Genomic DNA, 13,621 nt, shown 5'->3' on the forward strand with positions numbered 1-13,621 from the left:
AAAAATTGTTACAGATAGTCGTCCTAAAAGATATAATCGAATTAGATATATATACCGTGACACAAGAGTTCAAAGAATTGTACAGTATTCGAACGTAATAATGTTTTATTATTATTTACTCAAAAATTTGATTTTCTTTCCGCAAAACCAACCGACAGAAGGGATAGGGATAGGGGTCGTGGAATCTCTTTCGTCTGAACGAAAGATTTGATTTCCCTCGTCACCGGATTTCCTCGTGAAAATGCGAAAATGCAACTCTATCGGTATCTATTTTTCAAGGCGTACTCACCTCGAAGTCGACGAGAGAAAATCTCGTTAGCGTCAATGTCCGATCGAATATCCGTTGGTGAATTCGTTCGGTCTTTCATAGATATGCCACTGTCATTGGTTAGCTAACCATGTTCTTGTATCTACTATATTTCATATCGTAAAACAACGTGATTGACTGTTAATGCTGTTTATTTCATATATTACCATATTTTATATATAACCAAATCGAATTAAAACGTATTTGTACGTAGAACAAAGCAAAACTTTCGATATACGTTTCGATCGATTGTATCATCATCGTGATCGTTCAATAATACATTTAACATTTTTTAAAACACGCATCTAACGATACATCTGATATTTCTAAGAATATCAATCGTATAGATTTATTAATTTATTAGAAAATTATATAGGGACAATAAGTAAATATAAAATATGATTTTCATATTTTTCCATGAGACACGTGTCGCTATATTTTATAATACTGAAATATCTGAAACTGTAAGACCGATCCATATTCCAAGAGGATTTCAGTAGTCTTAAGCTTATTGGCACGATGGCGACGTCGAGTTAGATGTTTCGTGTGAGAAGCTTCTCTCTCAGAGGCGCCAAAAGTGCTTCTGAAACTGAACGGCGCTCAACTTCGAAATTATTACTCGTTTACCAAGGTTTTATTGCTTCAATAATAAAAGTGAACGATATACCACATCTTCCCTTTTCTCATTCCATCTTTTCATTCCTGTACACGACGTTTCGTCCATTTTACGTAGCTGCGAAATATGATCGTTATTACGTATGTATAAAGTTATATGATTTCAGTATGTCGTTTGGATTAGCCGTGTCTTTAATATCGAACTTGGTTTTATGCATGCATGTTTCACATTCATACTCTCTCTCTTTCTCTCTGTCTTTCTATCTTTGTCTCTTTCTCTCTCTAATTTCTTAGAAATTTCCTTTTGTAAGGATTTTAGATCACAAAGTGATCCAAGATGGTGGATAATCGATTGATATCAGATATATATATATATATATATATATGTTTTTCTTTTGTAAAGTTATTATTTATGATTTCATTTTTTTTAATCGGTATATATAACAGTATGCTATCGAAGGTTGAAAGATATGTATATAAATTGTTTGACGTTCTATAGTGAATTTTAATTTCTTTAAGTTCCTGAAATATTTTTAGACTATTTTTATCCGTTTTTTTTTTTTTTTTAATTATCATCATGGTAATATTCTTTAAATTTTTGGTGCTACTATTATTGATTTAGGCAATGCTTGATAGTGCATTGTATTAAATTAATTATATATATATATAATTATATGTATATGCTTTTTTCTTTTTTTTTATAATTAAAAGTATTTTATTTAATTATTCTTTTTTCGATAAAAAAAATTATTATTATTTTAACATAAAACCATTATTTTTTGTTGTAATAAAAATAGTTTTATAACGTAATTTGTAATGACAATTTGTTTCATATTTCTTTTACAAATTTTCTATTCGTTATTAGACAATCAATTTTTTATCTATGAAGTAATCATCATTAATGATATTTTGTAAACAATATAATTGTAAACAATATTCAGGAATAATATGATAACATGCAAATATGATAATACGAAATTACTTTTTACTTTATCAATAATAAATTTTTATATTTGAAGTCTTTAGTTTTTCTTTTTTTCTTTTTAAGTATCTGATATTAAGTTAACTTTTCCTACTCTTCTTCATTCACGTCCCTCACGTAAATTTTTTTTTTTTTTTTTTGATTATTTTCTTTTCTTCTTTTCCTTACTTCTGTTGAATTATTATTTTTCTTTTGACCTTTTCCCTCAATTTTTTTATTTTTTCAATTTTTCTTTTTTTTAGATCGCAAAAAATTTCCTCTTTTACGACCGGTGCGTGTTAGAAGCAACATGAACTGAGTTCACAGCTATGATCGTGCACGTTCTCCTTGGGTTAAACTAAATTTCTCTTTTTTTTTCTTCCCTAAGTAAAACGTTTAAAGTATTTACGTGGAGTCGAATCTAAGTCAAGCTTCTTTTTTATTATTATTATCATCGACTAAATATAACGTTCATAAAAATATACAAATATTTACATATTACGAATAAATGTGCACTAAAACAAAATTTTTATATCGTTCAAAGTAACGGATATAACAAATTAATTAATTAAGATACACATCGTAACGTAAAAATTCTTGATAATTAATTTAAGAATATCATATTTATACGCACACATTTTTTTTATCATTCTTCCTGTAATATATCGTTTATAACATAATAAGCTAATTAAATGCGATGAATCAGACATATATAATTATTATAGATAAAGAAATGTTATCGCGTACGAAAGGAAACATTATCGATATCTATCTAAAACTAATTATTAAAAATAATAATAATAATAATAATAATAAAATGCAACTTCAAGTCTTGTCGCTTATAAAAGTGCATCGTTTAATACTGAATTTCTTTGATTGTCCATCGTCGTTATAAATTTCCAACATCTTTGCAATAAAATGCAATTCAATCCAATATACTTGATATTATCAATTTCAACAAGTAAGACATAATGCAAATTATTAGGATCGAAAATAAAAGCATCTTCACGCAAGAGGAACAAGTCGCTGTTGAAAAAATAAAAAATTCATTATTGAATATATATGACACTTGCGTTTAAGCCGATAATAAAAAGAGTATTTTAATTTCAAACAGAATATCCAAATATTCACTTCGACTCGATTGATATTACAAAACAAAAAAAAAAAAGATAGATTAATTCAAGCTATTAGAACACTAATGGTTTCAAAATCATATTATTTAAGATAAAAAAAAAAAAAGAAAAAAAAAAACAAGAATGATATACCTCGAATTTGTATTTTTACGAATTATCACGTAGCGATAAAATTTTATTCGAAAAGAAAATAAAAAAAAAAAAAAAGAAAAAACAAGAATACTGACATTGACGATCCTGATCGATCTTAAACAGATGATCTTAAAAATAATAATCGATCTTGAAATAATAATGATCTTGAAAAAATGATATCATTGTATTTTCCATTTTCCTCTTTGAACAAAAAAAAAAAGAAAAAATAAATGTCATCGTACTTTTCTCTTTAATATAACATACGATCAATATCATTGTATTTCTTCGAACCGTTTAACTTCTAATATCACTTTTCCTTTTTCCATATATATATCTCAATACGTAGGAGATATTTAGATCTTCTGTTTTTAAATTGACAATATTGGAGATACACATACACACACACACACATACAAGCACACGTATATACACACATGTATATCTCTTGAAATTAGATAAAATATGGCGAGAGAAATGAAATATGAAAAAGAAAAGAAAAAGATTATTTACCATTTTTATCTTTACGAGCTACGACTGCAGTGGTTACAACGCAGGACTGTGGTACTGATTGCACTTGATTCGTTTCTATTGGTACATATAGAGGATTGTAAGGCGATTGAGGCGAATTGTATTCCATATAATTATTTGGAATTGTTGTTGGATACTGTCCCAACGTTCCCTGCTGTACATTTACGTTTGTACCATAGGACTGTTGGCCGAACGGAGGAAGAGGAAAACTATTTTTTGAAGTAGACGGTTGGCTCACCGCTTCAGAGTACGATGGCGGTGCCGTGGGACTTATCGTTGATATTTGTGGTTGATAATGCATCTTTGTTGGGTAAATCGGTGACTGAGAAGAAAGAGGAGGTAACTCGTTCGTTCATATATTTGTAAGGTGTTTCGTTATCTGTAAATATCAGGTAAAAGAAAAATAAAGAAATAAAGAAATAAAAAAAGAACGAAAATTATTATCATCGTTTTTTATTATTATCGTTTGTTAATAGAAAGAAGTAAGTAGCGTAATCTAATTCTTATTAATACTTAATAAATTTATTACATCGTTAATTTATTACTAGCAAGTAATAAATGTATTAATACTGAATAAAATTAATACTTAATAATACTCTTAATAATTTTATTGTAAATTGATTTCTACTATTGACTTTGAACGAAGAATAGTATACGTATACGTATACGTATGTGCATGTTTGTTTGTGTTTGTGTGTTTGCCTTTGTGTGTATGTGTATTTAATGAGAGATAATTAATTATTCATTAGATTGAAAGTATAATATATTAGGTTGATTTTAATCTTCTCGTAGCACTTATGGGAATACTGTTGAAACTAATAAAATCATAAAAGAAATTTTAGTGAAAATATGATCTACGGTGAGATATTAAAAGTGACGTCAAATGTGATATCATATTTTGCTTGAAATACCGGGATATTAAATTTGTGATTAAAAGCTATCATCTATTAATCCAAGTTCATACTCGATAGGAATGGTATATCAATCTACGTGAAATATACCAACATTGGCTACGGAATAAATAAGAAACTAGATAACAGGTTTAAAAGTTTAACAAACGTTTAATATCCTTTCTCTTTCTTTTTTTCTTCTTTTCCTTTCTCTTTTTTCATTTTCTTTTTCTCTTGCTTTCTCTCGAAGAAATTTGTAATTTAAATATATCGATGAGTATTTTAGAAAGATATTTTGAAACACAAATACACAAATAGATTACTACGGGAAACGAGTTATCATTATCGGTATTATCGCGTTATGATCTTTTCTCCTTATCTTTGATTATTTATTTTTCGCAAATATGTCCAGTTCGTAAAACTGATTAAAATGAATAGGTTACACACACACACACACATACACACATATATTTTAATGAAAATAATTATTATAGTCTTACGCAATCATCACAATCATTCAGTAATATAATTTTTTCTAGGAAACGAAGAATAGCTTACGTAATTCACATAGAGAATAATGTTTTCATCTGCTTTTCTTATTATTATTTTCGTCTTTATAACAAATTAACGGCTAAAGTAACTTACGATAATTAAAAAATGAAGGTCTGCTAACGTTATAAAAAATTTCTTATCGTCGACACGAGATAAGAGTTACTAGAATAGCGCTTAACGGCATGTAAATTCAAACTAGAACATATACAATTTTTAAATCAAGATAAATTTTAAATCAAAATTTTCAAATTCGTATCTGTGTGTGTGTGTGTGTGTGTGTGTGTGTATGTACATGTGTGAAGTATATTTCATGTGTGTGTGTGTGTGTATGTATATGTGTATATATATATTATTTATATGTATATTAAACAGCATCTATTCTAATGATTTAAATCCATTTATGTGATCAATATAGGTAATAGATAAACAAGTAGTTGATTGAGATAAAAAGTAAATTCCGTTTTTTTTTTTTTTCGAATATATTATGAAATTTTATTTACAACGCAATTGAAGAAAGAAAAAGATTACTTACGTCTTTCTTTACCATACTGCGTTATATCAATATACCTCTGCGTAAGCTATCGACTGTTAACCAACACGTTCAGACGTATAACTGCTCGCTAATCGTTGAATGTCAACAGTTATACCAACGATATAGTTGGTAACATGCGACTCGATCGATCGAACGATCGCGCGGGAAATTCAAACCTCTCGGAATTTATTTATTTATTTTTTCTATATTTAAATAAAAACGTAAGTTCCATTGTGTGTATATTTAGATACATGACAAATTACTACGAAGTTATTTATGTTTCATAAATCATCCATCATTTCTGTCACGTTATCAATGGACGTTATAAATACACATTGTGAGTTTTATATATATATATATATATATATATATATATATATATTATTAAAATTAAATCATAAGTAAATTATCATTTAAAATTAAGAACACTTTTTATTTACATTTTAATATAATATTATTATAAATAAAATTGTTATTTAAGTTTAATAATAATTTGTTTTCGTACAAAAATAGCTTGAGATTAAAAATGTCTATACCCACGCACAAACACACACACACATAAACACATATATACATATAAGAAATATATTATTATTCACTACGATTATTATCATTAGTTAATCCGTTAGATAGTTATATTTTGCCATTATTTATTGTTCTAAAATATTCTTATCTATCGTAAGAAAGTTCTTTCAATGATTAAGATAGATTATCTCGTAATAATCAATACACATTTGTTATAACAATGATAGAATCGTGCTGACATATTGATTAATTATCTTTAGTATTTGTTTAGTTACGATCGAATTAAAACATCGTCTAATAGCAAAATCATCTTTTCATTTTCTCTCTTTTCTTTTCTTTTTATTATATGTATCTCTTTAACAAACTTACATATGTCTTAACGATTCTGATACGAGTAAGTTTTCTTCTGAAATAGATATATAACCATTCCAATGACTAATGATCCTAGCTATTAAGATAACAATCATCCTATTGCATGATTTCTTGACACAAATTATATAGATAACATGAGAAATTAATATCAAAATAAATAATAAATGTCTTGACGAGTGTACTTTTACAAGAGTATATAAAAATTAAAAGTGACGAAGAATAAAAAAAAAATACAAAAAAAAAGGAAAACTGTATTAAAAAAAAAAAAAATGAAAAATAAAACCAATAAAAAATATGATGGAATGTCACAGAGAAACAATGTGATATCACGATTTTAATTCATCTTAACGTTTATGTCGTCATAATTGACGATATTTTCTTTATCGTTCTCTTTATACTTATCACCATTTTACACACAGTTGATCGTTCAAACTATTGGTAAGGAGCACGTAAGACAGATTATTGAACACTGGCTGTGTCGCGTACGTATTATCGTCGAGTTGTCGTGACATTGGATAAACGAAGCCGACAGGTGCCAGCTGCTTTGGCAATAAAAGTGACGCGACGATCCCTTTTTTCATCCATTTCTGTTTGAGACATATCTATGATATCCCTATTCACTTCTTTCTGTTTCTTATAATCAATGCCAACAAATCATACTGTCGAACGCAAGATTGTTTAATCTTTCAAGTATACGTAAATGGGATATTATAGAAATAAAAAGAAAAAAAGAAAGAGAGAAAGAAATTGCTCAGAATACATACATATAACTACCTGTTTAAGCCAACAGATTAACCTTGACGGAGCTATAAACGAGTTATTTTATTTTTCGTTTAGTGAATTGAGTTATGATCGTTCACTCCTAAAAGAGAAACTTTTTCTTCATTTTTTTTTCTTTTTCTCTTTTAAATCTTATTTCCTTTTTCCAATCTTATTTTAATGCTCGACATATGTCTTTCAAATATTTCTCTTTTATTTCTTATCGCTTCAAAGGATATTTTATTTCTTTCTTTTTTTTCTTTTCCTTTCTTTTTTTTTTTTTTTGCTTAAACTTTGTAAATCGCTAGCATATGATTAATAATATATCAATGTTACATTATGAATACTTAAAAAAAAATATATATATATATAAAAGAACGAAAAAAGAAAAAAAATGGAGAGTTTAAATCAAAAAACTGAATAGGTCAATAGGTTTGATCGATTCATCGATTGATTAATTTAAATATTGTCTTAATTAATTAAAAAATAAATTTGAATTATGTCCTGGCATATAATATATATTTTACAATTAAAGATTTATAAAACAAATTTACTTAAAAATTATGAGACATTTTTCGAACATAATTAACGAAACGTTTATGAATAATCGGCATTGATTTTGAATCTTTGTTTCATTTGAAACACTTTTAATCCATTACAAAGAATATAAAAAGAAGCAAATGAAAATCATTTGTAATATAAAAATAGAAAAAAAAACGCGATTACAATCGAATCGTTTTTTTTTTTTTATTATTAATCTTTGCCGAACATAATATTTACGATATTTTGATATATTGAACTTTTATTTTAATATCCTGTATATTCTCGCGATGTATGGAAAAAAAACACACACACACACACACACAGAAAAATAACATAAAACTTAGGAAGTTATAAAAAACTTATTATAGAATAATATGGAAAAGATAATCAAGAGAAAATAAAATGTGTATTCGATACGACGCATTTTCATATATTCGCATCTTCCACGTTTCTTTATCAAAAAGTTGGCACGTATAAAAGGGGACCGTAGTCCGAACATAAAAGCGACTACGAAAGGAAAAATGGGTCGGCGCCGAGAATTTAATCAATGATTTCGACGCCGACTAGACTCCTTGTGACGCGTTTCTATGAAAAAAAGAAAAAACAAGAAGAAAAGAAGATATGTATAATTAATGCTCGCATAGTCAATGAGAAATTGACGATATCGACTAAATACCTATATTTTTATTAAGAAAAAAAGAAAAAGAAAAAAGAGAGAGAAAAAGAAAAAATTACTTACGTCAATGGAAGCGAGAGAAATATTATAACTAGTATTTTCTTTATGATTAAATACTCATCAATCAATTTAATGTCGACATTGTATATTCTAATCTCTGCATTTTTATTTTAATATTCTATATATTCGTCCGTAGTTTATCATTTATTGCGAAAAAGAAGGATAAAGATAAAAGGAAAAAGAAAAGGTGTTGTTATCTTTGACAAAATTGTCTTTAATAAAAACGAATTCGCGTAATTTTATTCGGTACCTTATTCTTTATCATTCCCGATTGAGAATGAATCAATAACGATTCACAAAAGTAAAATTAAAATTATTTCGGAACACCAATTACGTTTCCGTGCTTCCACTTCTTCCGTATCGCTTGCAATGGCAAACAATATCGGATTTCCTACCCGCTTATTCGGCTATTTTCACTCAATTTCTTTTTTTTTTTCTTCTCCCTTTTTCATTTATCTTCAATTTCAATAGTCGCCTTTCAAAAATTCGTATATTTTTAACTCATTTATTTAACCATCCACTCGTGTATGTACTTAACAATCGATTTCTTTATTTCGTGCAATAGAGTAACATCCTGTATAACATCATGAATAAATTCAGTATAAGATTTGAAACAACAAAGTGGGTCAAAAACTTTTGGATGATTTTAAAAAATCATATTTTTCAAGACTCTTTAAACTTAATTTTTTCCTAGCTTATAGAAAAGTCCTTAAGCTTGTAATTTCACGATATAAAAGATAATCAATCTAAAAAATCTCGGAAAAGTACAATTGATTTTTAAAAGCAATGAAAGACTTTTAATCCAATCTATAAACATATGACCCGTCGTATATATCGATTATGATCTAAAACAATTTAAGGAAATTCGATAAATATTAATATAATTGAAATCATTTAATTGATTGCAATGTGAATTAACTTGTTGCTGTTCTCGAAGGAAATGTTAAACAGAAAAAAAAAAGAAAGAAAAAGAATTAAAAAATTGAAAAGAAATACTACATTAAAATCGTGTTTTTTAAAATTCCACTTACTCAGTCACGTAGGCGTCGTTAACGTGTTCTTATGCTTATGCGTTTAGTTATAAGTCGTTTCGAAATTGTCAAAGGTCATAGTCCTAAATAGTCACGCCGCATAATTTCCTGAAGCAAAGGTGCTTGCCATCCGTGAGGAAGCAAGGGGACAACCTGACATGTAAGATAATTCCTAGCACACACACACACACACACACACACACACACACATATATATATATATATATATATATATATATATATGTATGTATGTATGTATGTATGTATGTATGTATGTATGTATGTATGTATGTATGTATGTATGTATGTATGTATGTATATACACACATACATACACACACACATATGCATGTATATACATATGTATGCATATGCATATCGATATATTATACGAGCGCATAACATATGACATATGTTCATAGTACAATCTTGACGTTCCTAGCGAGATCCGATGTCATTGTTGAAAACATAAAAGTCACTCGAGATATTTTATCTCACGTTTCTACCGATCAATGTTTTTTCGAGACCGTCGATAAATTCTTTTTTCAGATCGATTTACCTAACTTATGAGTCCTTGGACACGTCTCATGAATATTTCGAAATTCTTCCAGATTTCTGTAACTTTATCTTCGCAAAATGTACGAAATTACAAAGCACCATTTTGAAATATACTTCTTTGATTCTAGTCACTGCTGTAAATAGATCTCTTGATTTGTTCAATTAATTCGTTTTTTTCTTCTTTTTATGAAATTAAGATATTTCTATTCGAAATCGATTTATATATCCTATGAATTTGCGAAATTTTATTTGTAGTTTATCCGGCAAGTCGAGTCGAACAGAATTAATTCGAATCGTTTTTAGTTTATTTTTATTGAATTTATTGTTATAATTCTTTCCTGTTTTTTCTTTTTTTCTTTCTTTTACATAAGTAATTGTACGGGTCGCAAAGAATAAAAAGAAAAAAAAAAAAAAGAAAATAAAATTCTAACGTTATTTTTCGACGTTGAGGTATAATCAGGTAAGATTTGTTATAAGTATAGTGATAGAGTATTCCCGTAGAGTTCACTTTCACTGTCGGACACGCGATCTTCTTAGAGAGAAATAATTTTTACCGTATAGAATTACACCGAGTCATTTTTCATTCGTACTCACGGTCGTTCGTCGAACTCGACTAGTTTCTTTTACACTTTGTTTTATCTTAAATTGTTTCTTGCGAGTGATTTATCAGATTCGACCTCGCGAATCTTATGAACCTTGAACATTGATCTTCCTTAAGATATCTATTTCGGTAAAATGTAAATATAAACGTGCGATACCATCGGATTAGTGACACTTTTGAATTTAACTCTCTCTAATCCTATATATGTTTATATCTAAAAAGAAGTTGTATAATGTGAAAGAGGTACAATAATATATATTAGTATATAAATATATTATGCTATATTAAATATGAATAAATATACGTATACACACGTTATACTATAATATAGTTATAGATTATATTATATAATACTATTAATGATAGTATTATATAATATTATTACATATTACATATGTGTGTGTTTGTTTGTAACTTTATTACATAAAAATTTAATATCATAATCAATTACAAAAACTTAAAAATAAAGAAATTATACTTTATAACATATATATTATAATATTGTAATATTATATCTTATATATAATTATATCATATAAGAATAATAATCATTTAACATTAACATTATATGAACCTTTTGATATAAAATAGTAACTTCATAATTTTATAGAAGAAAAACTAAAATAATATTTACAAAATACAACTATATATATATATGTGTGTGTGTGTGTGTGTGTGTGTGTGTGTGTGTGTGTGTGTGTGTTATACATATAAGAATATAATATCAAAATTATATGGCGTTACAAAAAATTAAGAAGATAACAGACCAAACGACCTTATACTTTTTTTTTCGCTAAGTTAAATATATCCTTTGCTTGTTATGATATGTAAAGAAAAAATTAAAAAAAAATTCATTCTTTTACAACCAGACAGTCGCATTTGCGTATTATCCGTGAAGGTCACTTAACTATGCGACAAGGATCAGATAGTGAACGTAGTATTATATACGAGCCTTGCAATGTTTCTTTCCCTCCTCTCTCCATCTCTCTTCTTCTTCCTTCCCCCTCTCTCTCTCTCTCTCTCTCTCTTTCACTCACTCTCTCTCTCCCTCTCTCTCTCATGTTTGAGAGCGAAAGGACAAAGAGCTGCGTGTAATCGCAAATCGACAGCAAACGAGATTTGATCGACGACGAGGAATGCATCTCGTGTTTCAAATACGTCCATACCATTGAAATAAAAGAGAGAGAGAAAGAAAGAGAGAGAGAGAGAGAGAGAGAGAGAGAGAGAGAAAATACACGTGTAGTATTTACTCTCTCTTTTTCTCTCTCTCTTTCTCTCTCTCTCTCTTTTTCTTTCTCTCTCTCTCTCTTTTTTTCTTCTCTCTCTTTTTCTCTATCTCTCTCTCTTTTTTTCTTCTCTCTCTCTTTCTCTCTATCTCTCTCTCTCTCTCTTTCTCTTTCTCTCTCATGAAACTAGAAAAGAAAATCAATTTAATGGATACATCAGTGATAACGTGGAACGATCTCTAACGTCGAACCGTAAGAGTTGGACAATCATAACAAGAAAAATATCGACAGAGAAAGAGAAAAAGAGATAGATAGAGGAAGAGAGATTTACACCGATCATACGCGTTACATAAACGTATTGATAGTGTACGTAATGATATCCGAGAAACTTTGAAGTTTACAAGATATGAACTGGACACTTTCTTATAAGCAATGGAAACGAATCGTGAAATTGACGATAACAAAAATAACGAGTTACACATGAGGAGGGGGAAAAAAAGGAAAAGAAAAAAAAATAGAAAATGGAAAGTTCCCAGAGATCGTTTTACTTTATTTTTCTAAATCTTAACTATATTTTACTTTAAGGAAATACGGATATTATTTGTCGCTTGCATGTATGACGTTTATGACATTTAAATGAGTGGAGGATGACGATATATGTGTGTGTGTGTGTGTGTGTGTGTGTGTATATATATATATAAAAAAACGTAGAATATTAAGAAACACGCAATCATCTAACATTATTCAGCTTCAGTATTTATCAACCTCCATGTCGTTTAATCACTTGATAAATCGTCAATTGTTTTTTTCTTTCTTTTCTTTTTTTTTTTTTTTTTTTACTCAAATTGCTATTATTAGATTTATTTCCTGTATTCAATATGACATAACATGATGTTTCTCTTCTGTTTAATAGAAATCTTTATTTATCAAATCCTATACAACTAAATCCTATATAACTAGCATTAAACGTGTAATTCTCTCATCATTCGTCAATTTTATCTTGAAAACAGGCTTAAAAATTTTGATCTCTTGATTGAAACGAAAATGATTGAATGAACTCGATTAGTTTTCGAGTATTAAAAAGCAAATTGATAAAATTCTTATTTATAAAGGCGAAGAAGGGCATGGATTAAATAATCAAATGAAATATTATTTCAAAGAAGATTATTCTTCCTTTAAACTTCCTACTAAGATCTCAAGTCGAAATTTCAACTTTCATGAGAAAAAATATGGCAGCGTTTGTGAAAAAGAGCAACCATGGGATCACTGTACCTAAATACTACTTCACATTATTACTTACATTATTACATATTTCCGAATTTAAAAAGCAGTGCCGTTTAAACATTACGTTATTATTCAAATAATAATCCTATGTATGATTATAATGAAAAAAAAAAAAAAAAGTAAATAAATAAAATACAAAAAAAGTTATTTACGCCCTCTATTCCTGTTTACATATCAAATGATACTCTATAAACATCTTTATTATACATATTATAATGTATCGTTATATAACGAGCAAAAAGACTCGAACGTATTATTAAAGAAAGATCTTTGAAGTGATTCACTACTCCTTTTTTTTTCTTTTTCTTTTTTACAAATCTGATCACTTGGCTTCGT

General features: G+C 27.9%; 1 protein-coding gene and 1 long non-coding RNA gene across 3 annotated transcripts; both read right to left on the reverse strand.

The window, feature by feature from the left end:
* Window positions 1-441: 441 nt before the first annotated feature.
* LOC122636246 lies at window positions 442-5,767 on the reverse strand. Of its 2 annotated transcripts, none has more exons than XM_043827257.1 (3): window positions 5,651-5,767; window positions 3,659-4,055; window positions 442-1,040 (listed from the first exon to the last, which is right to left on the reverse strand). In XM_043827257.1, the coding sequence occupies exons 2-3, from the start codon at window positions 3,975-3,977 to the stop codon at window positions 1,033-1,035; spliced, it is 327 nt and encodes a 108-aa protein (XP_043683192.1). In that variant the 5' UTR covers window positions 3,978-4,055; window positions 5,651-5,767; the 3' UTR covers window positions 442-1,032. The 2 variants fall into 2 exon arrangements, with proteins under 2 accessions (XP_043683192.1, XP_043683191.1); XM_043827256.1 differs by having other exon boundaries at window positions 442-2,909.
* Window positions 5,768-8,803: 3,036 nt separating this feature from the next.
* LOC122636227 lies at window positions 8,804-9,787 on the reverse strand. Its single transcript, XR_006328885.1, has 2 exons — window positions 9,617-9,787; window positions 8,804-9,159 (listed from the first exon to the last, which is right to left on the reverse strand). It is a non-coding gene; the product is annotated as an uncharacterized LOC122636227 (long non-coding RNA).
* Window positions 9,788-13,621: the final 3,834 nt, after the last annotated feature.

This window comes from Vespula pensylvanica, chromosome 21 (assembly GCF_014466175.1).
Source record: "Vespula pensylvanica isolate Volc-1 chromosome 21, ASM1446617v1, whole genome shotgun sequence".
Taxonomy (NCBI): domain Eukaryota; kingdom Metazoa; phylum Arthropoda; class Insecta; order Hymenoptera; family Vespidae; genus Vespula; species Vespula pensylvanica.